A 19,355-nucleotide genomic window follows, 5' to 3' on the forward strand; every position below is an offset into this window, starting at 1 on the left:
GTCTCCCAGGGAGCTGGCGCCCAGACCGTGGTCTGGATCTTCGCCGTCGCATCCTTTAGCTGGTGGTGAGAGTTGTTTCCCTTTAGGTGGGCGAAAATATCTATTTACCCTGCAACGGAGCAATTTCCCCAGGCGCGTCTCTAATGAGCTAAGTGGTTTGTCCTGCCCCCATCGGCAGGGAAGACGCCCACCGCAACACACGAGCCAGTCTGCAGGGACACGTTTAAGTAAAACAGCGCTCGTACCCGTCACACGCCAACACCGGCCGCCGGCCGCGGGGACTGGGGACGCGGGGCCGGGACAGCTCTCGGGAGTCTGTCCCGCGTCCGATCGTGGCTCAGGTCCCAGGAGATGGGCACCCCTCCCCCAGTGAGATGGCAGGGCTCCCGGGGCACTGAACTCTAGACGTCCAAGCGGGGTTACCCTTCTGCTGTGTCAAAGGGTGTGCAAGGGTCTCGGTCCACCTGGTCCTCGTGGGTCAGCAAGAACTGTCACAGGACACTCTCAGTCATGCAGGGGGTCCCCGGGGGAGAAAGCTGGACTGGACCCTGGTCTGCGGCGGTGGCTTGGTTCAGCCCTCCGTGCTGGGCTATTCCATGGGGGTCTTCACAGAGTAGGGGTGCACAGAACTGGCGTGAGCCCACAGGGACCGCATGGTGAGGGGAGCAGAGAGACCGCCCACACTCAACCTTTGCCCCCGCCGATGTTGAGCACGGTGGGGCCGGCGGGGTGCTGAGCCCGGCTGGCCGGGCAATGAGGGGTGGGCTCTTCCAGCCTGGACACGACCTCGGGCAGGGGCTGCCGATCCCACTCGCCCTGCAAGGAAGGGACGAGGAGGTAAATGGAGGCTGGAAGGGCGAGGTGGGGGCCGCCTCCCCCAGCGCTTCTCCCAGTGATCCCGTGGGTTCCCGCCCTTAAACTCACCTTCTCCCAAACCAAAGCAAACCTCCCATTGCTAGCTGGGGGTCCTCACCTGGGAGCCAGGGTTGCCCCCAACTGCCTGCTCGGCCACCTTTCGCTTCTTTCAGAGAAGCAGTCAGAAGGTCTGGGTGCAGCCTGAGTTTTCAGCCACTCTCCCCACCTCCCGACTCATACACACGGCTGCGTCAAACGCCATATTTCAACCACATCAGACGTTGGCCCCAAACTGCTCTTTGATGATCCAGTATTTCCCCCTCCTTGGGGCTGGGAACGTTCGATTAGCGATTAGTCCAGCTCCCAGTGCTTCCAGGAAAGCTGCCTCACAGAGTTGCAGGCCACGGAGCCTTCTCCACCTAACTCACCCCCGGCCCGGGCCCTGGGCCCCGCTAGGAGCTCGCAGGAAGTGAGCGAGATGCCTTTGGATCCCAGTGGGTCCTGAATGAGGAGGGAACCCAGCCTGCAGCCTCAGACCCTGACTGCTCACTGCCCCCGGCCCCTGAGTGCTGTGTTTTTAGGCTCCGGGGGAGGCTGCGGATGCCCTGCTCACACCACTGAGGTTAGTCCCGTGGTGTGCCGGCATCCCAGAGAGGGCGGCGCCCTAGGGGGCGGCTGTCAGCTCCCCGCTGCGGGCCATTGGCTGTCTGTCTGGGCCCGTCTCTCACCACCTGATCCTTGTTTTGTGTGAATGCTTCTTGCCAGCTCCTTAGGGGTGGAGCCCTGTCACCCCCGGGATCCTCTGGGGGGGTCTGGGGCAACGGGGTGGGCAGACTCAGAACTGGCTGCTGGGTGTCCGGAAGGGGTGACTGCGTGACCAAGGGCAGCCAGCTAGCCTCAGCCGCTTTCACCCTCCCCCCAGCACGGGCAGTCACACCTGGAATCGGACAAACCACACACATGTGCGCGCACACATACATGTACACACACGCACACACACTCACATGCACACACGCACACACATGCATGCACACGCACACACGCACATGTACACATGCACACGCACACACGCACACAGCCGGCACACCTGGAAGCGGACGGCCGAGGACTTGTTGCAGTGCATGGAGATGGGCGCGAAGCCGTACAGGGCCCTGAGCACCTCGCGGTTGAAGGCGTTCCAGGGCACGGAGGCAAACTGCTCGGGGACGGAGGCCTGGGGGCAGGTGCAGACTTCCTCGCTGTTGAACCTGGTGGGAGAAGGAGCCGCCCAGAGTGGGGTTTGGGGGAGCAGAAGGGAGCCCAACAAGGCACTGGTGATGTCTCCCTGCAGAGGGGCGGGGTCCCCAGAGCGGCCCTGAGCGCACCGGCCTTCTAGCACACTGCCCTGGCTGCCTCCCGCCACGACGACTGATGGGCTTCATCTCTTGTGCCATCTTGGGTCAGTTGGGAACAGCTGCTCCGGGGCTAGGTGGAGGGGCTCCTCGGGCCAAGTCCAGACTCGATAGGAAGCAAGTTTGGGATCGACTGGTGATGCCGGCCATCAGCACCTCGAGGTGGCTGGGGGCCTGGTTGCCAGGCTCCTGCTCACCCTGCTCCTCGCTCCCTGCTTTTGACCAGGCCTGGAGGGTTTGGGGTTGGGGGAAGTGTTCGGGGCTGGGGCTCCCCTGCCGTGCCCGGGATGGAAGGCACAGCGGGCACACTCCCCGGGAGCCATCACCTGTTCACAAGGTGGAAGTACTTCTGCAGGAAGCCGGGGTCCACGGCGCTCTTGCAGAGCTCCAGCCGCGTCTGAGGGTAGTAGTGCACGTAGTTGACGCACATCTCCTCCAGGATCCCAAAGCCCCCCTGCAGGGCGGAGAAGACGCCCGTCAGCACCCGCGCATCAGCATTACTCCTAGACGCTGCCGCCCAGCCTCTGCGTGTGGTCACCGCGTTCATGCACGCACGCGTGCACCCACTCATCACACGAGGCCAGACGGTGTTCTGAGCGGGCAGAGGCCCTGCCCTCCTGGAGTCCTCAGCCTTTGCTGGAGAGACAGCAAGGCAGTCAGCCGGCATGTGCAGCTCAGGGAGCGATGCCTCCCCCACGTCCTCAGCTTTATTCCACCTTTGCCGGTCGCAGGAGGCCGGTGTGGCTGGTCTGGCTCCCTGCGGGCAGGGAGCCCCCTCACGCCCCCGGCCTCTCCCCAGCACAGGCTCTGGTGCTGACACATGTTTCTGGCCGTGGCTCTCCAACTAGGGCAGCCATGGAAATAACCCGGGCAGTTCTTTAAACCAGACATCCCCGGGAGTCACCACCCAGCCTGGGGAGGAACTAATGAGTTTATGTGTTTTTTCTACCAAGTTCCCAGGGGATGTGTGAGGGCAGGAGGAGAAGGGGACGACAGAGGATGAGATGGTTGGATGGCATCACCGGCTCGGTGGACATGAGTTTGAGTAAACTCCGGGAGGCGGTGATGGACAGGGAGGCCTGGTGTGCCGCGGTCCATGGGGTCGCAAGAGTCGGACACGACTGAACTGAACTGAACAGGGGATGTTGATGCTGGCCCAGGGCCCACAGCCTGAGAACCGCTGGTTTAGTGCATGAATGAGGGAGGGGCACCCCCGCCCCGCGCTCTAGCGGAGTTGAGACTGGTGCCCGAGCTCTGCGGCAGGGGGCGAGACGTTGGGGTGACTTACCACGGTGGCCAGCCTCCTGTCTTCCGTGTTGTACGTGCAAGAGGTGATGAGCACGTCTCCCTGGAGGGCCGAGCCGACAGACACCCTCAGCACCTGCCCGCCTGGGGTCAGGTGTGCCGGGCCGAACCCATGAGTGACCATGGTGGTTGGTCCCCGCTAAGGAACCCGGGGTTCCCACACATGAGGACCACTCTGGAGTGTCCCCAGGGAGTGATGACCAGTCGACTTCTCTGGCCCCTTCCCACCGGGGTCACAGGCCAGCAGGTGGCTGCGTGGGGCTGGTGGGACGTCACAGCCTGCCCTTGGGCGAGCCCCCACTCTGCCCAGGAACGCCCTGCTGCAAGGTCAGCAACCCACCGGTGGCCCCCCGGCCCGTGTCTCTCCCTGAAGCTCTCGGCTCTGTGGTCAGCTGATCAGGAGGGAGGAGGCCTGCGACCCCGAGTGCCCTCTGGCCCTGGGGCCCCCTGTGCAGCCCCGGGGAGCCTCAGACTCGGTTCTGGAAGGCCTCCCACGGCCTCTGCCCTCTCCGTCCTTATGCCCTCCCCCCACCTCGGGCTCCTGCCCTGAACCGGCACTCACCGGGTGGACAGACACCACCTTCTTCAACATGCGGATCTCCTGGGGTGGGCGGAGCAGAGGGTGGGGAGGGGCAGGACGAGGCGAGACTTCAGAGTCCTGCAGACCCAGTGCCCCCCACTGCCCCACGGCCTTGAGGCCTCCGGCCGGGAGGGCATTAGGACAAGCAGGTGGTCATCTAAGACGGAGGTCACCGTCAAGCTGCCCAGGTCCCCCAGACCCCACAGTCCCACACGCCAGAGTCCACCACCGGAGTCCCTCCTTACATCAAGCCCCCGACAGGACGCGACTGGCTGGATGGGCTCCTCCGGGGTGTGGGCCTGGCCCAGGAGAAGGAGCGCGGGATGGGGGGTGTGTTTCGGGGCAGAGAAGGTCAAACGGGGCCCCCAGCGGCGCCCTGGGAGGGGCAGGGAGGGGTGGGGGGGTGGGGACCCTACCTGGAAGTGTGGGCTGTAGTGGTTGTCCCTGTTCACGATCTCCCGCTCCCGGCCGTCCCTGGCCAGCACCGTGACCACCTTCCGGCCCGTCAGGTGCGTGTGGAGCTGAGAGGCGAAGATATGGATCCCCGAGGGGGGCAGAGCCTGCAGGGTGGGGCAGGGTCAGGGCCCGGCTTGTGGCCGCTGCAGCCCCCAGCCCACGGGCGCCCTTGCACGTGGGCGGCCCTGACCCTTCCGTCTCCCCGGTCGGGCGAGGCGCTGACCATCCCAGCCATGGCCAGGCAGCACTGGGGAGATGGGCCAGCCCTCACGTCACCCCCAGGGCAGAAGACGATGTCCCAGATGTTCCCCGACGTGACGCTCATGCGGTTTAGACGGTAAGCGTCCTAAATTGGTTACATTCGTCAACCATTTTCTCCACGACGCGTCATCTCCCTGCCCTCGCAACACCGTGCCGTCCACACGGTCGGCAGCTCCGTCACCGAGAGACCGCAGGTTGCCGCGCCTCTGCGGGTTGCCCGACTCCCCCTCCGTGCCTCCAGCTTGCTCTCCGCCAGCCACCGCCCCTGCCCTTGGTCATTACGGGCACCCTCTGGCCCCCTTGCAGTGACGGAGGTCCGGGAGACTTTATGGCCACGTGTGTGACACCTGAGAGTCCCTGCCGATGGGTGGGGGCCCTGGGTCTCTCCCCTCTGGCCCGCAAGTCCAGCTGTGTGACAGGTGCAGGGGGATTGCCATCTTGGGGCCTATGGTCCAAAACACAGTGCTTCTTCTGGGCTTGTCTTCGGCCGAGATGTCTAGACGAGGACAGCCTTCTGACTGCGAAAGCTGTGGCCCTCGGGGGTCTGCCAATGGAGACAAGACCCCCTTTCTTCCAGAAGCCCTTCCACAAGTATCCACAGAAATGCGATTTTCCCAAAGAACGTACTATTTGAAGGGGAACCAGAAAGCTGAGCTCTTCTTGTCTTGTGCTGTAAAGTACTCAGAGACGCTGGGGAGAGAAGGCAGGCAGGCCTCGTCTCCAGGCTGGCGGGAGGTGAGCTCAAGGTCAGCGGGTCAACACGACCCAGGTGCTGCCGGCACAGGGCAGTGACCGTCCCGGGTCCTTCGTACGGCCGGGTGTCACATGTTCTGGGGACGCGGGACGGGCTCAGACGCTCATGTGGTTACAGTTCCTCAGCCTCGTCTCAGACGGAGCTGATCCGCCATGGACGCTGACGGGGCCCACGCAGCCCACCAGCCCTGTCTCAAGGGCACTTGCTTGCCTAAGACTTCGAGGAGCTCCCCCCCCGAAGGACGAATCCCAGGGAATCCACTCATGGGAAGACAAATCCGCTCTAAACCTCACTGCAGAGCAGCCCGTGTCTGACTCCTCGCTCTGCAACTGCAGGCACCGTGGCCCCCGCGGGCCCCAGGCCCCTCCTCTGCTGGGTGGAGACGCTAACACTCAGCTGGCTCCGTGAGAATGCCAGGGCCACACGGGAGAGGGTGTTTGCAGCACTCACAATGGACCGAGCAGTGACACCCGCCAAAGAGAAACCACCGGAGTGAGACAGACCACCCGCCGGGAGCGCTGGACAGAGTTACGAGCAGATATTCACAGAGAAGAAGGGCAAATGGCCTCGAGGTCGGGGCCAAGACCCCAGCTTCTATAAACACGTGCTGGGCTGGGCCGCTCAAGTCGAGTCCGACTCTCTGCGACCGCGTGGACTGTAGCCCGCCGGGCTCCTCTGTCCATGGGATTCTCCAGGCAAAGATACTGGAGTGGGTTGCCACGCCCTCCTCCAGGGGATCTTCCCGACCCAGTGACCCAACCCAGGTCTCCCGCCCTGTAGGCGGATTCTTTACCGGCTGAGCCACCAGGGAAGCCCAAGTACACTGGAGTGGGCAGCCTATCCCTTCTCCAGCGGATCTTCCTGACCCAGGAATCAAACCGGGGTCTCTTGCATTGCAGGCGGATTCTTTACCAGCTGAGCTCCCAGGGAAGCCTACTTCTATAATTACAGGAATTCAAATGGAACAGCAGGGATGTTTTTCTCCCAAGTGACTGAGACGCTGATAACAGGGTGGGTGGGTAAGTCTGGGGCGCTAGGCACACCCAGTACTGTGGGGGAAGAAAGCTCTGAGTGGGCTTTCTGGGGGGCGTTTTGCCAGAGTTAACCCCATGAAAGCTCACATCCCGGTGCATGGCAGCTGCACCTCTAGAATCCACCCAACACACCTTTCCCAAGTGCATAGAGATTCCCTGGAGGATTTCTTCCCATCAGTGGGAAGTTAAGGCAGCCCGGATGCTGGTGATGAGGAGACAGGTCAGCCCTGGCCAGGACTGGGGGAGGCAGGGGGCATGGAGGACCCAGAATCTGGGGAGTCCCTTTCGCTCCTCTGGGAGCTCAGGCCCTCCCTCTGCTCCGGAGACTGACGTCACCTGTACCCACCTGCCCCCCGCAGCCCCGGGGCCCAGTGCTCCCTCGTACGCTCTGCCCTGGGCACCTGGCTGGCCTCAGGTGATGAGGTTCCCACTGAATCCGTGCTGCATGTCGGTTAAAGGGCAAATCAAGGACGAAGCTTCACTATTCTGTTTGTTTTGAAGCGTGCACGTGAACGGGCTTGTAGCAACAAGCAGGGAAAACATCTAGAGGGACCCCAATGACCCAAGAGCTGGCAGCCAGGCAAGAGCTGGGGCTGAGGGGGCCTTGGTGGTCAGCTGCACTGCCTGCGTTTTTCCGCGGTGAAGGCATGCCTACCCCATTCATAACGGAACTCGTATTTTAAATGCTGGCTCAGGTGTGGACTAAGCGCGTGCATGCTACGTTGCTTCACTCTGTCCGACTCTTTGTGACCCTTTGGACTGTAGCCTGCCGGGCTCCTCTGTCCATGGGGTTCTCCAGGCAAGAATACTGGAGTGGGTTGCCATGCCCTCCTCCAGCGGATCTTCCTGATCCAGGAATCGAACCCGAGGCTCCTACGTTTCCTGCACTGGCTGGCAGGTCCTTCACCACCAGCCCCACCACTAAACAGGGGCCCACGGTCACTGCTGGCGGGGGCGGTGAGGAGCACGCGGCCCCCAGGAAGGCTCCCTGGTGTCGGGGGGCTGGGGGAGGCTGCAGAAGCTGCAGGGGGGGGGGCGAGGTCACAGCTGCTGTCCTTGGTGCCCACCTCGGGCCTCCGCAGGGAAAGCGGGTGGTGCCAGGCCCTGCCCCAGGTCCGGCCACTCACCAGCTGGGTGCACTTGTCTGTGCAGTAGCCGGTGAGGACGAAGGCCGTCTCCTGCGGGGGGATGGCCATCACGGGCGTGTACACCAGGCCCAGCTCCATGATGCCCGCGTCGAAGCGCCGCAGCGTGGCCGTGTAGTACAGGCGGATGCCCGAGGAGTCGCGCTGGCCTGGGGGGAGGGACGGAGGTGAGCGGACGCCCTGGCCCCCAGCCCTGCACAGTGACCCCCAGCCTCCCTCAGCCAGGAGGCGCGGGGCACCCGCGCCTGCTGCCCCCTGCCTTTGTCCCCACACCCGCCTACTCCAGGCAGACGCCATGGTTACCGGAAGGCCAATTCACGTGCCCCATGCGGTTCCCATAGGGAGAGAAAGAGCTATTGTTTCTGCGAAAACGAGGCGAGTGCTCTGGGAAGACTTAACTAAGGCAGCAAACGAAAACCCAAAGCGGTGCTTTGAACTGGGTGGAGCAAGACGCCTGCCGTGGGTTTGGGAAGCTGGCCAGTCCCTCCGAGGGCTGGACAGGCGCTCTGATGCTCTTCCCGCGAGTTCACGGGGCCCTGAGCTGGAATCCACCCACAGCACGAACTGCTCAGTTAGGGCGGAGAGGAGGGCACGCTGGTCTCAGAGAGGAGCCTCCGTCCCTCTCGGGCAGGTGAGCGTGGGTTTGCATGGTGAAGTCAGCCGGAAATACTTAAGGCACCTCCTTCTGGGGCTCCCTCCTTTGATTCCTGTCCTGCAGGGGTGACCCAGGGCTTGCATCTCCCGGGAGGACTTCCCAGGAGAAACCTGAGAAGGAGGTGGGCTCCTGGGGCGAGGTCCTGGAGCATCCCCTGGCTCCCACACCATCCTGGGCTCCGTTTGCTCCACAGTGTGCTGTGTGATCTCGGGCAAGTTGCTGTCCCTCTCTGGGCTCGAAGTCAAAGGCCTTGTCCAAAGAATCATCGCTTCTGCCCATCACAGTCCAGTCAACCCTGCCAGCTCTTCTTGCTGTTGGCTAATCGGCGAGTCTAAAAACTTCCTGGGCAGCTTCCCAGTGGTCATGCAAAGCTGATGGCCAGAGGTCAGGAGATGCTGGCACCCACAGGCCTCTATCGGCCCCTTCCTGCCTTCTCCCTGCCTGGAATCACTCAGCGAGGCCCTGAGCTGTTCAGGACTGCTCCCGTGGGGGTGGAGCAGAGGCTGGACATGGCCCACCCCCTCGGGATACGCAGGAGAGCTGGGAGCTGGGCAGGGAGCCCGTGGAACCGAAGAATCATCGTCCCATGTTATAGATGGGGAAACTGAGGCCCGGAGCCTGAGCTGAAGCCCCTACTCGAGAACCGCAGGGCTGGGAAGTAGCCGAGCTTGGACGCGGCCCACGACGCCTTTTGGGGCCGGGCTGTCTCCCTGCTCGGCCGCTCTGAGGTAGAACCGAGGACACCTCTGCCTCTGCCTCCCGCCCCCTTGCACCAGCCACCGCCCCCCCACCACCGCAGTGTCCAAACTCAGCCTCTGTGTCTCTGGGCTGATTACATCAGAGGATAATAATAAAAAGGGAGATGCAATTGGTTAAAATTCAGACAGGGATTAAATAATGAAATAATTGTGGAATTTTGATATTTATAGAAAAGAGACCCATCTCCAGATTTTGCAAAGCGACAGGAGCATCCTTATATTTGGTGAAGGGTCCATAAATACAAGCAGATAATCAGGAAGAGACAGACTTCCTTGACGCTTAAGGAGTTTTCGAAAATCCATTTGCTTTCAGGTTTTAAACGAGCCATAAATCCCGTACCACGCTAAGGCCCAAGCTGACTTATGGTCCTCTCTGTGTGTGCGGCAGATAATTCCAGTGGTGGCAGAAGGTATTAGTTATGCTCTGGGGAGAAATCGCTGGCGGCTACCGGTCAAGCGCAGCCCTGGAGCCTGCACCCCGTTGGGAGCGCTGGGTCCCGAGCATTCCCAGCCCCAGAGCGGCCGAGCGAGCGAGTGAGCGTGGGCGGGGGAGGGTGCCCCACACCCGGTCACACCACCAGGGAGAGACAGACTGGGCCCAGGCTGGAGCTCAGGTTCTCCTCAGACTGTTTCCGCCCCTCACTTACACAAATGAAAAATGTCATTAAAAAAGAAGTGAGTGAGGGGAAGAAGCCTGTGTGCATATATATGGCGGAAGATGCCGGTGAAACAGAAAGGAAAATGCTCTCAGTTTCTGGGGTAGAATCAGCTGGCATCACCCTCCTAAAGACTGACCCTGTGTCCACCTTCAGGTGCCGAGCGATCCAGCCGTCCTGCCCTCTGGCCTCCACCTCGCTTTCCCGGCCCCTACGCTGCAGCCGGGCCGGACCACCCGTGTTTTCTGGGACACGCTGGCCTTGCCCACCGCCACGTCTAGGCACAGCCTGTCCCTCGATCTGGAGGGCAGCCCATGTCGGCGTCCCTCGTGAAGAGGCTCCTCGTGCTCCGAGGCTGCCCGGCCACTGAGACGCCTCTTTTCATACCTCCTTGCCCTTCGTTTGCGTCTCCCTCCTGAGAAGCCTTCACATCTTTCTGGACCCAAGGTCTGCTGTGGTCGATCGGGAAACGAGATCACCACCCTGCTTCCCACGTGAGGGGGTCTCGTGGGTTTCTGTTTGCTGAGCGTAAACTCAACAGCAGGAACCACATAAGAACCACCCCTGCAGCAGCGACATCACCCCCAGGACCGACATCACCCCCAGGGCTGACATCACCCCCAGCACCGACATCACCCCAGGGCCGACATCAACCCAGCAACACCGACATCACCCCAGGGCCGACGTCACCCCCAGGGCCGGCGTCACCCCCAGGGCCGACATCACCCCAGGGCCGACGTCACCCCCAGGACCGACATCACCCCCAGGGCCGGCATCACCCCCAGGGTCGACGTCACCCCCAGGGCCGACGTCACCCCCAGGACCGACGTCACCCCCAGGACCGACGTCACCCCCAGGGCCGGCATCACCCCCAGCGCCGGCATCACCCCAGGGCCGGCATCACCCCAGGGCCGGCATCACCCCCAGGGCCGACGTCACCCCCAGCGCCGACATCACCCCAGGGCCGACGTCACCCCCAGGGCCGACATCACCCCAGGGCCGACGTCACCCCCAGGGCCGACATCACCCCAGGGCCGACATCACCCCCAGGGCCGACATCACCCCAGGGCCGACAGCACCCCCAGCGCCGACATCACCCCCGGGGCCGACATCACCAATCAATCCCAGATGCCTTTCCAGGGGCCGTCACCGAGGGTCACTCAGAGGAGAGCCAGGCGAGCAGGCCCTGTTTGCCGCCCTGACTCAGAATGCTTGGAAGCAAAGCCCTATTGTAACGCGCACACTCCAGGCACACATTTGCTCCATCGAGAGAAGCAGGAGGCAAGTCCACGGCCAGAAACGCCCCTGTTGAGCCAGGCACGACCCTTGCCCTGAAGACATTCTGGGGCCATGCCTCCCGGCGGTCAACCCATCGGAGGCTGGGTTCTGGACAGGGAAGATGTTGGCTCAGAGTAGCCTGCTTCCTGCTATCTGGCCAGATGCCTGTCTTGGCCCAGGCTGTTCTGGGGACGGAAGAAGAGGGGTGCTCAGGGGTAGGGGGCATCTCTGGGTCCTAGCAGCCTCACAGAAGTTAGACTTCCAGGGGACACGGCGTATGCAACCCCCTCCAGCTGACACCCTCTCTCCACCATCTGCGTCCCTGTTGGTCGGCACACCCAGATACTAGCCGTCTGCTCTGGCGGGTGCCAGCGAGGAAACAGTGTGGGGAGGAGGGGTGAGCTGTGTCTACCCTGGCCTCAGTTTCCTTATCTGCAAAATGGGCACCCCAGAAGCCTCAAGCTGCCTTTCCCAGGTGGTACCTGGGATGGCTCCACGGCAGCGGCAGCCGGTGCTTGTAGAGGGGGAGGCTGAGCTGCTAGGCCCCTCCTGTGTGGGTGTGCGTGTTTACGAGCCCACCGCAGCCGCAGGAGATGGACAGAGAGGAGCCTGAGCGGGACGCCGGCCACGGTGGGTCAGGCGACAAGCAGGTGGACTCGGGGGACAGGACGCAGGCTGAGCCCCTCCAGCCTGGCTACCCCCCTGGGACACAGCTGAGCCTACAGGCTCCCGAGGGAGGGTCAGAGGCAGGTAAGAAGGGAAGCGCGTCTCGGACCTCCCTACCTTTTATCATCAGTGGGTTATGGTAGTGAACTTCCAGGCGGAGAAATCTGGAGGAGCCGGGGCCCCCGAAGGCCAGGCCAGCTTCCTCTGGGTAGTAAAAGGCCTGCAGGGGTGCAGAGGGAGGGCTCAGCCCAGACAGACAGACAGGGCAGGCATGAGGGTAGTCCCTGGAGGGTCAGAGCAAACCCACCCACGTGCCAGAGCCCGAGCTGCAAGGGCGGGCGTGGGGGTTGGAGGGGCAGCCAGATTAGCACGACGCTCCCCCACTGACGGGCAGCTCATTACCAGCCCACACAGTGCTCCTGTCAAACTTGAGGTCAGGGAGTGCGGAGAGCTCTTACCCCCAGGCGAGCCCACCGCCCAAGCCCCACCGCTGAGCTGCGGGAAGACCCTGGACGCAGCCAGGGCGGCCAGCCCCGGGACCACCCTGTGCACGGCCCCCTCCAAATCCAGCAGAACTTGGCGGGGCATGAGAACGATGCCCACGAGGAGCGGTACGGAGGAAGAGGAGGCACCTGTGGCTCCAAAGAGCCATGGGACCCCAGCAGCATAGAGGCAGTGGGGAGGGGGGCTCTTGGGGGACCCCCCAGGCTCCCTCCGGTGCATACACGAGGAGTCCCCCTGGGGAGACGCCGGGAGGGGCACGCACCTTGGCGCCCAGGGCCCAGGCGGCCAGCACATGGCGGCAGTAGTTGAGCCGCTCCGGCTTCATCTTGGAGTCGCAGGGCCCGCTGAAGTGGGGGACGCTCTCGAACTCGGCGGCACACTGGAAGACCTCCATGTGGTGCACGAGCGCCTCGTTGCCCTCGGTGACGATGGGCTCGTACTGCGGGGGAGGGGCGCCCACTGAGACCCCCGCCCCCCGCTGGCACCGCTCACCCCACTGACGGGGCTCTGACCCAGCAGCTCCCTCCCGAGTGGGCCTCCGCTCGCCCATCTGTAAAATGGGAGAGTTACACCAGGTGATCTCTGGGGAGCCTCTGGAGTCCAGGGTTTTGGGAGCTAAGCCACCACCCGGGAACCAGACGGGATCTGCCTGAAGCTCACGGTGAGAGCTAAAGCAGAGAGAAGGAGTCCCAGGCAAGTCGTTTCTTGGTAAGGGGGACAGGAAGTCAGCAGTCCTTGCGTGAAAGCAGCAGGGGCTGGGCAGAGACACGGAGACTGCCCGAGGCTAAGCCTGAGCCTAGGGGGCAGGGGCAGCTGTGAGTCTGGCCCGTCGCTTCCTGCCGTGACTCCGGGGGCTCACACAGACTCTCTGGGCTGGACAACCTCGACTGGAAATAAGGATGATGATCTGTACCGTTGCGTGTGCAGTGCTGGGGCGATGGAGTGGGTAAACCACCTTCCCTGCCCCTGGAGCCAGACAAAGAGTAATTCAGCAGCTATTGTCATTATCGTCGTGGCTCCGGGTGGGTGTTCAGAGCAACTGAGCTCTGAGTTGAACTGTTATTTCAAGGGAGAGGGTGGACTGACAGACAGACAGATAGACAGACAGCCATTCTTGTCCCAGGGGAAGATGCGGAAATCAAGACATCGGTTGCCTTTGGTCCAGGCTGGGAAGCCAGGGTGCAGCAGCCCTGGGGGAGTGGGGTGGGTGGGGAGCAAGCAGGGCGATGGGGGTCAGAGCACGCTTGGGGCTGGACCACGGACAGCTCTCCAGGACTGGACGCGCGCGGGCCCATGTACCATGACGATGTGGTGCCGGGGGAAGCCGGCCGGGAGCTCGCTAATGTAGCACCAGTACGTGGTCTCCTGGCCGGGGATGAGGACATCGGGGGCGCGGATCTCCATGGTGCGCGTGTCCGCGGGCAGGGCCGGCTGCGAAATGTTGGGCTTCAGCAGCTGCACCCTTTGCAGCCCCGTGTGCAAGCCGGAGGTGTTGATGGCCTCCAGTGACCGGAGCGGCTCCTCCAGGAGCCCGTAGACCAGGTGGACGGTGCCGTCCTGCAGGCGGGACGGGGCCGCGTCACTCACAGCCCCGAGCTGGGCTCCTGGTGACCGGGGAGGCTGTCGGGTCCCTCCCCACCCCCGCCTGGCCGGTGACATGCTTGGTTCTCATCTCTGGGAAGGGCGGGAACTTTCAGGCTCTGTGTGAACTGGGCTGGGATTAAGTCCAAGGCCACCCACGCCCAGAGCCCACGGTTTGCACCCGGCATTAATGCATTTTGTCTTTCTAAATTCTCTCAATCTACATTTTGTTAGTGTCCGTTCAACTAACCACTGCTGGGTCGCTGTGAACCAGGCTGGCTCACCTGGAACACTGGTTCCCTCCACCTCCCCCGGGTCCCTGGGAACAGGGCTGTTCTCTGCACAGGTGTCTCAGAGCTCCAGGCAGAAGGTTGCCCCGCACCAGACTAGAAGCTCTGAGCTGAGCACACGTGGGCATCAGACACCCTGCAAAGTTCGGGGAGAGGGTGCTCTGCCTGCCCTTGCCTCCTCCATGGGGAAGGCGAGCAGGAGGGAGACCTTCTGGAAGTGACAGGGACAAAGTGGGTGACTAAATAGTTAATCCCACTAGCGGATTCTAAGTAGGAAAGAATACGGGAGACCCCTGAATACTAATGATGACTCGAGAAGCGTTTGCTCAACCACGACCAAGCAGGCTTGCTTAGCAACAAAACAGGCAGTGGAAGCAAGAGACCCCTTAAATAAAAAAACAATGGTGGCACCAGACCCACAGCCCTGCCCAGGGGGCCCAGTGAGGTAGGGCATGCTCTCTGCACACGGAAAAAGCAATAATTTGTGGACCTGGCTTGACCATGTAGGGACAGGAAAGCTCCCCTCCCCGACCGGGAGGAGGAGCATGATGGAAGCATGATGTCTACTCAAGAAAGACAAAGACGGACTTCTCCCCACCCCACTTTCCCTTCGATTATAAAACTGTAGCCCACTCAGTTCTCGGGGTGCAGCGCTCTCGTGCCTCACAGGCGTCCTGTTCTCATCTATCCCTTTGCCTCTGGCTGGATTCTTTCTGCTGAGACATAAAGGACTGCAGCTCTCCGGAGCCCCCGGAGCACCACGCGTCTGTCTCAGGGCACTTCTGGGCCCAGCTTTGTCCCCAGCGACACGTGTCCCCAGGCAAGTCCTCCCCCACCTGGCCTCAGTCTCCTCACGTGGCCCCAGGCCAGCCCGTCACTGCCGTGCTGCAACAGAACCCAAGACCACGGTGTCCACATGCACCGAGAAGTTAAATGGATTTTGTCTTCAAGAGAAAACCGGGTGTTCTTCCCTAAGGGTCTCGGATCCACTGTGGCTGTGAATCCCTGGACGGAGCAGGCTGAGCCTTACTTCTACGTCCCTTTCTCCATTTGCAGGCAGGTAAACCGAGGCCCATTGGAGGCGGGGACTTGCCTGGAGCCTCACAGCCCTTTGGCCAACCAGAGCCGGGTCGGGAGACCAGCATCTCCTGAAGACTCTTCTCCAGAATTCCACTGGAGACGTTGGACCCGGAGGAGAGCGTGAGTCCAAGGCAAGGTCACTCGGGGCCCCATTAGAAGGCTTCGGGGTGAGACCCGCGTCTAGAAACATGTCTGCCAAGTGTCAACCAAGAGCTGCTTATTCACAGGATCAGAGGCTGATAGCAGAGCTGGCTTCTCCCGAGCTGCCTTGTCCCTGCCCGGCTGCCCCTGGGGCCCCTCTCTGCGGGTGAGGGGCCCGGATGCTGCCCCAGGACGTGAGACGGCTCCACCCCGCCCACGGCAAGTGGGCTGCCACCCACCTCGATGAGGTAGTCGTTGGGATCGCAGGTGCCAAAGGGTCTCTTGAAGAGGAGGGACAGGCCGTCTGGGGTCCTCTGCGCCCGCAGAAGCTGGTAGTCCTGCTGGGAGTCCAGGTGGACCTGCCCCTTCTGGTCGCTCCAGGCGTCCTGCAGACACACGGTCAGGCTTGGCGCCCGAGTGGCCGAGCCGGGGAGTAGGGCTGGTCGCCCACACACAGCCCCTGGACACACCCGCCCCGGGGGTCCTGGCCTTGCCGCCTGACCTCAGACGCCAGCCGGGACTCACGGGGCTGGTCGGCCATGCAGGCTCCCAGAGCTCTGGGTGGGACCCAGAACCCGTATTACTCAGGAGGTGCCACGACTGGGAACGTGGGGTCCCAGACAAAGAACCCCCTTTGGTCTGGGGGGCAGGGGCCTGATAGCACGCGGGGCCTTGGAAAGGGGAGATGTGGCGAACGGGGGGAGGGGGAGACGCTGGCAGAGGGGTCTGGGCACCAGCCAGGGTGAGACCATCTGAAAGACTGCACCTGCCCACCTCACCCAAGTCCCAGCTTTGCCTGGAGAAGGTAAACTGAGGCCCTGGCGCCAACAGACACACTGCCTTTCCCAGGATGTTCAAGGGCGGGGGCTCTGGCCAGACCCTGCGCTCCCCTCCCCCCGGCTGCTTCCTGGCACCCAGCTCTAAGGCCCGGCCACCCAGGGGCTCCAGGCCAGGGCACCAAAGCCAGCCCCCGGGCCAGGCAGCTGCGAGGGAGGCCCTGCCCCGGCCAGCGGGTGAGGAGCAGCAGGGGACCAGCGGTCCTCGGCCTCAGGTGCTTTCAAACCCTGCATTCAGGGCTGCGGCACGTTTTCTTCACTTCCTTGAGGAAAAAAAAAGAGAAACCCACGAAAGATTTTGCCAAATCTGCCCCCTGGAGAAAAGCGCCGTGACGAAGCTCCGGCTGGGGGGCGCCGGGGGTCTGCGGGACTCAGTTCAAACAGAAGCAGAAACTTAGCCTGTGAGCCTGCAGCTGGAAATCTAGAATGTATTTGTTGAACATATTGCTAAAGGAGGAAAAACAAGCCTGACATTTGTTTGCATAGGAATTTGTTGTGCAAATTAATCTTGCCTGTGCGGGAGGATGCGAAAGGCACCCCAGTTCTCTTGGCAGCCAGGGAAGCTGGGCCTGGGGCTCGCTGCTCCCTTGGGACCGGCTTGGAGCCGCGCTGCCCCGGTCTTCCCAGGCCGTGACCTGGAGCCACTGAGCTGCCTCGTCGGGGGAGGCGGGCGGCCCAGAGCCAGCGGCCCCCATCCCATCCGGCTGGTGCTCAGGCTTGCCCAGCCTCCCGCCTCCCCGGGACGTGGGCAAAGCTCCTTCCTGCCTGCAGACTTGTGGTGGGGTGTGGACGGAGCACCCCCCGGGGTTCCAGAAAGATCAGCCAAGGGTGTCAGCTCGTGTGAAGCCCCTCAACCCGAGAAAGTGGAGAGGGAGAATTGTACCCACTCTGCAGATGGGGAACAGGAGGCTGGGAGGCCTCTCCTGAGCCTGGCTCACCGGTCCTGCCAGATTCCCACCCTTCACGAAATAAGAGCCCCTCTGCTCACAGATCAAGTGCGTCCTGACTTCCACATGCCTTTAGCTCTCCCGGGTCTGTTTCCCCGAGAGAGCTGGTTTGGCCCCCGGAGAGGTCGGGGTGAGGAAGGTGCGGCAGTGCTCAGGGCAGGATGGCTGGGCTCTCCCCACCCGGGGGGCCCTCTACAGTCTGTCCAGGGCCCCCAAGCCCCTCTCCTCTGACGGGGGATCTCCCTGCCCCCCACCCTTTCCAGCAGGAACTGAGGGTGAATTTGGGGTGTAGAGTGAGGTGCGCACCTCAGGGCGGATGGCTCCTTCCAGGCCGGGTGCTCGGGTCACCCACGGTGCAGGCACCACGCCCCAGGCGGGGCAGGCCAGGCCCCACACTCGTGTGAGCTCTGCGCGTTGTTTGTGCAGGTCGGGGGGCGGGGACCGCCCTCCCGAGGGCGACGGGGAGGTGTGGAGAGGCTGCTTTATGTGGTGAGCGAGTCCCCCGTCTTGGGCTGCGCTTCTTGGGCGCGCCGGGTCATCGGGGAAGCCACCTGTTGCCCATCTTGAGCTCACGTCGGCATCCGAGACGCCCAAGCTTGGGACACAGGGGTGCTCAGATACAGGGGGCCGGAGAGGCGAGAGGGAGACTTCCTTTGCCGGGTCCGGGAGGGCAGAGGGGGCAGGGGCGGGGCGCTGGGGTGGGGGGAGGACTCACCCCGAAGTAGGCGCCGTCCCCGTCAGTCCAGAGCACCACCAGGTCTGCGTTCTCCAGCTCCCCCCGGTCCGACATCCCGAACAGAATGCCAGCCTTGAGCTCCCGCACCAGAAGCTGGAAGTAGACGGTCTCCTGTGCGTAGCTGACATTCCAGGACAGCTCCAGGGTCCCCTCGGGGTCCAGGGGGATGTGGAAGGGGAAGGGGCTCTCGGCGGGGGCCGAGCCCTGCAGCGCGGCCACTAGGATGACGAGGAAGACGGCCACCGCGGTGCCGTACATGGAGGCTGCCTCACGCACGCTGGGGCGGGGGACCTGCATGGCTGGGTGAGCGCGGCCGCCCCACCTGGCCATTTATGTCCCGGGCCCCCCGGGGAGGTGGGCCCTGGCTGCACCAGTAATCTCATTTGTCTGGTGGGGAATTCAATTGTCCCAGCGACCCTCCCACCAGCCCGGGTCCCCGGGCCAAAAGCTTTTCTGCCCTCGTTTCTCCTAATTGGCACTAATGACGCATGGACATCATCAGCGGGAATCGAAACAGACGGGCTGATTTCATTCCCTCTGAACGGTCCCCGAGAGCCATCCGGGAAGGGTTCCTCCCTGCGGGCGCCCTCCGGCTGGACACCAGGCTGACAACCAGGCTGGCAGGCGGGGCCTGTGCCGCCCCATTCGTGGATGGGCAGACTGAGGCTCCGTGGGGTTATTTTCAAGGTTGTGGTGTTGGTGGGTTTAGTCGTGAAGTCACGTCTGGCTCCTTTGTGACCCCACGGACTGTAAGCCCACCAGGCTCCTCCGTCCGTGAGATTTCTTAGCAAGGATCCTGGAGTGGGTTGCCATTTCCTGCTCCAGGGGATCTTCCCGGCCTAGGGATCGAACCGTGTCTCCAGCAGTGGGAGGCGGATTCTCTACCACTGAACCACAGGGAAAGCCCTATTTCTAAAGTGACCAGCGAGAACAGAAACCTCGCCGTTGCAGGCCCAGGGAGCCATGTCTACAGCCCTGGAGGGTGGACCAACTTCAAACTAAAAATAAGAAATGATCCCCAAATAGTGCTGTGTTTAGACACCCTCTCCGGGCCTGCTGCTGCCGCTTTTGTCTGCTCTGTCTCCCCACAGGCTCCAGCTGGCGCCACAGCTGCTCCCCAAGGAGTGGGCGTGCTGCTGGGGGCAGGGGCAGATGGCCCAGCGGCGTGCTGGCGGTGGCGGGGGACGGCTGCAGGTGGGTTTCTGGGGAGCCCGGACGGCAGGGCACATTGCCGGGGTGCGGACTTCTCGACGATGCCCTGCGGGGGGTAGATTGCAGACTCTTCAGAAAGGGGTGCGAGCAACAGGCCTGCTTCCTTGTCGCCAAAGCTCCAACACCCAGCGTCGTTTAGGCTGGAGTGGACCCAGTCTGAATTCGAAGCCTCCCAGGGCAGCCAGTCTATGACAGTGCTTCTCCCACACACACCACAGGGCCTTTGCACGGGCC

General features: G+C 62.8%; 1 protein-coding gene across 1 annotated transcript; it reads right to left on the reverse strand.

Annotated features, from left to right (window-relative positions):
- Positions 1-684: 684 nt before the first annotated feature.
- DBH (dopamine beta-hydroxylase) lies at positions 685-18,206 on the reverse strand. The gene is made up of 12 exons (XM_065928104.1): positions 17,889-18,206; positions 15,630-15,776; positions 13,598-13,855; positions 12,561-12,737; positions 11,912-12,014; positions 7,764-7,930; positions 4,548-4,691; positions 4,114-4,152; positions 3,535-3,594; positions 2,573-2,700; positions 1,943-2,102; positions 685-816 (listed from the first exon to the last, which is right to left on the reverse strand). The coding sequence occupies exons 1-12, from the start codon at positions 18,204-18,206 to the stop codon at positions 685-687; spliced, it is 1,833 nt and encodes a 610-aa protein (XP_065784176.1).
- Between the last annotated feature and the right edge of the window lie 1,149 nt (positions 18,207-19,355).

Source organism: Muntiacus reevesi, chromosome 3 (assembly GCF_963930625.1).
Source record: "Muntiacus reevesi chromosome 3, mMunRee1.1, whole genome shotgun sequence".
Lineage (NCBI taxonomy): Eukaryota > Metazoa > Chordata > Mammalia > Artiodactyla > Cervidae > Muntiacus > Muntiacus reevesi.

Bases quoted from the DNA above. Each gene is read 5' to 3' on its own strand.
- DBH (XM_065928104.1), bottom strand. From the start codon at position 18,206: ATGCAGGTCCCCCGCCCCAGCGTGCGTGAGGCAGCCTCCATGTACGGC. The intron at 4,153-4,547 runs GTAGGGTCCCCA...CGCCCACCCCAG, and splicing joins ACTACAGCCCACACTTCCAG to GAGATCCGCATGTTGAAGAA. The intron at 817-1,942 runs GTGTGCCGGCTG...CCTTCCTTGCAG, and splicing joins CCTCGGCCGTCCGCTTCCAG to GGCGAGTGGGATCGGCAGCC.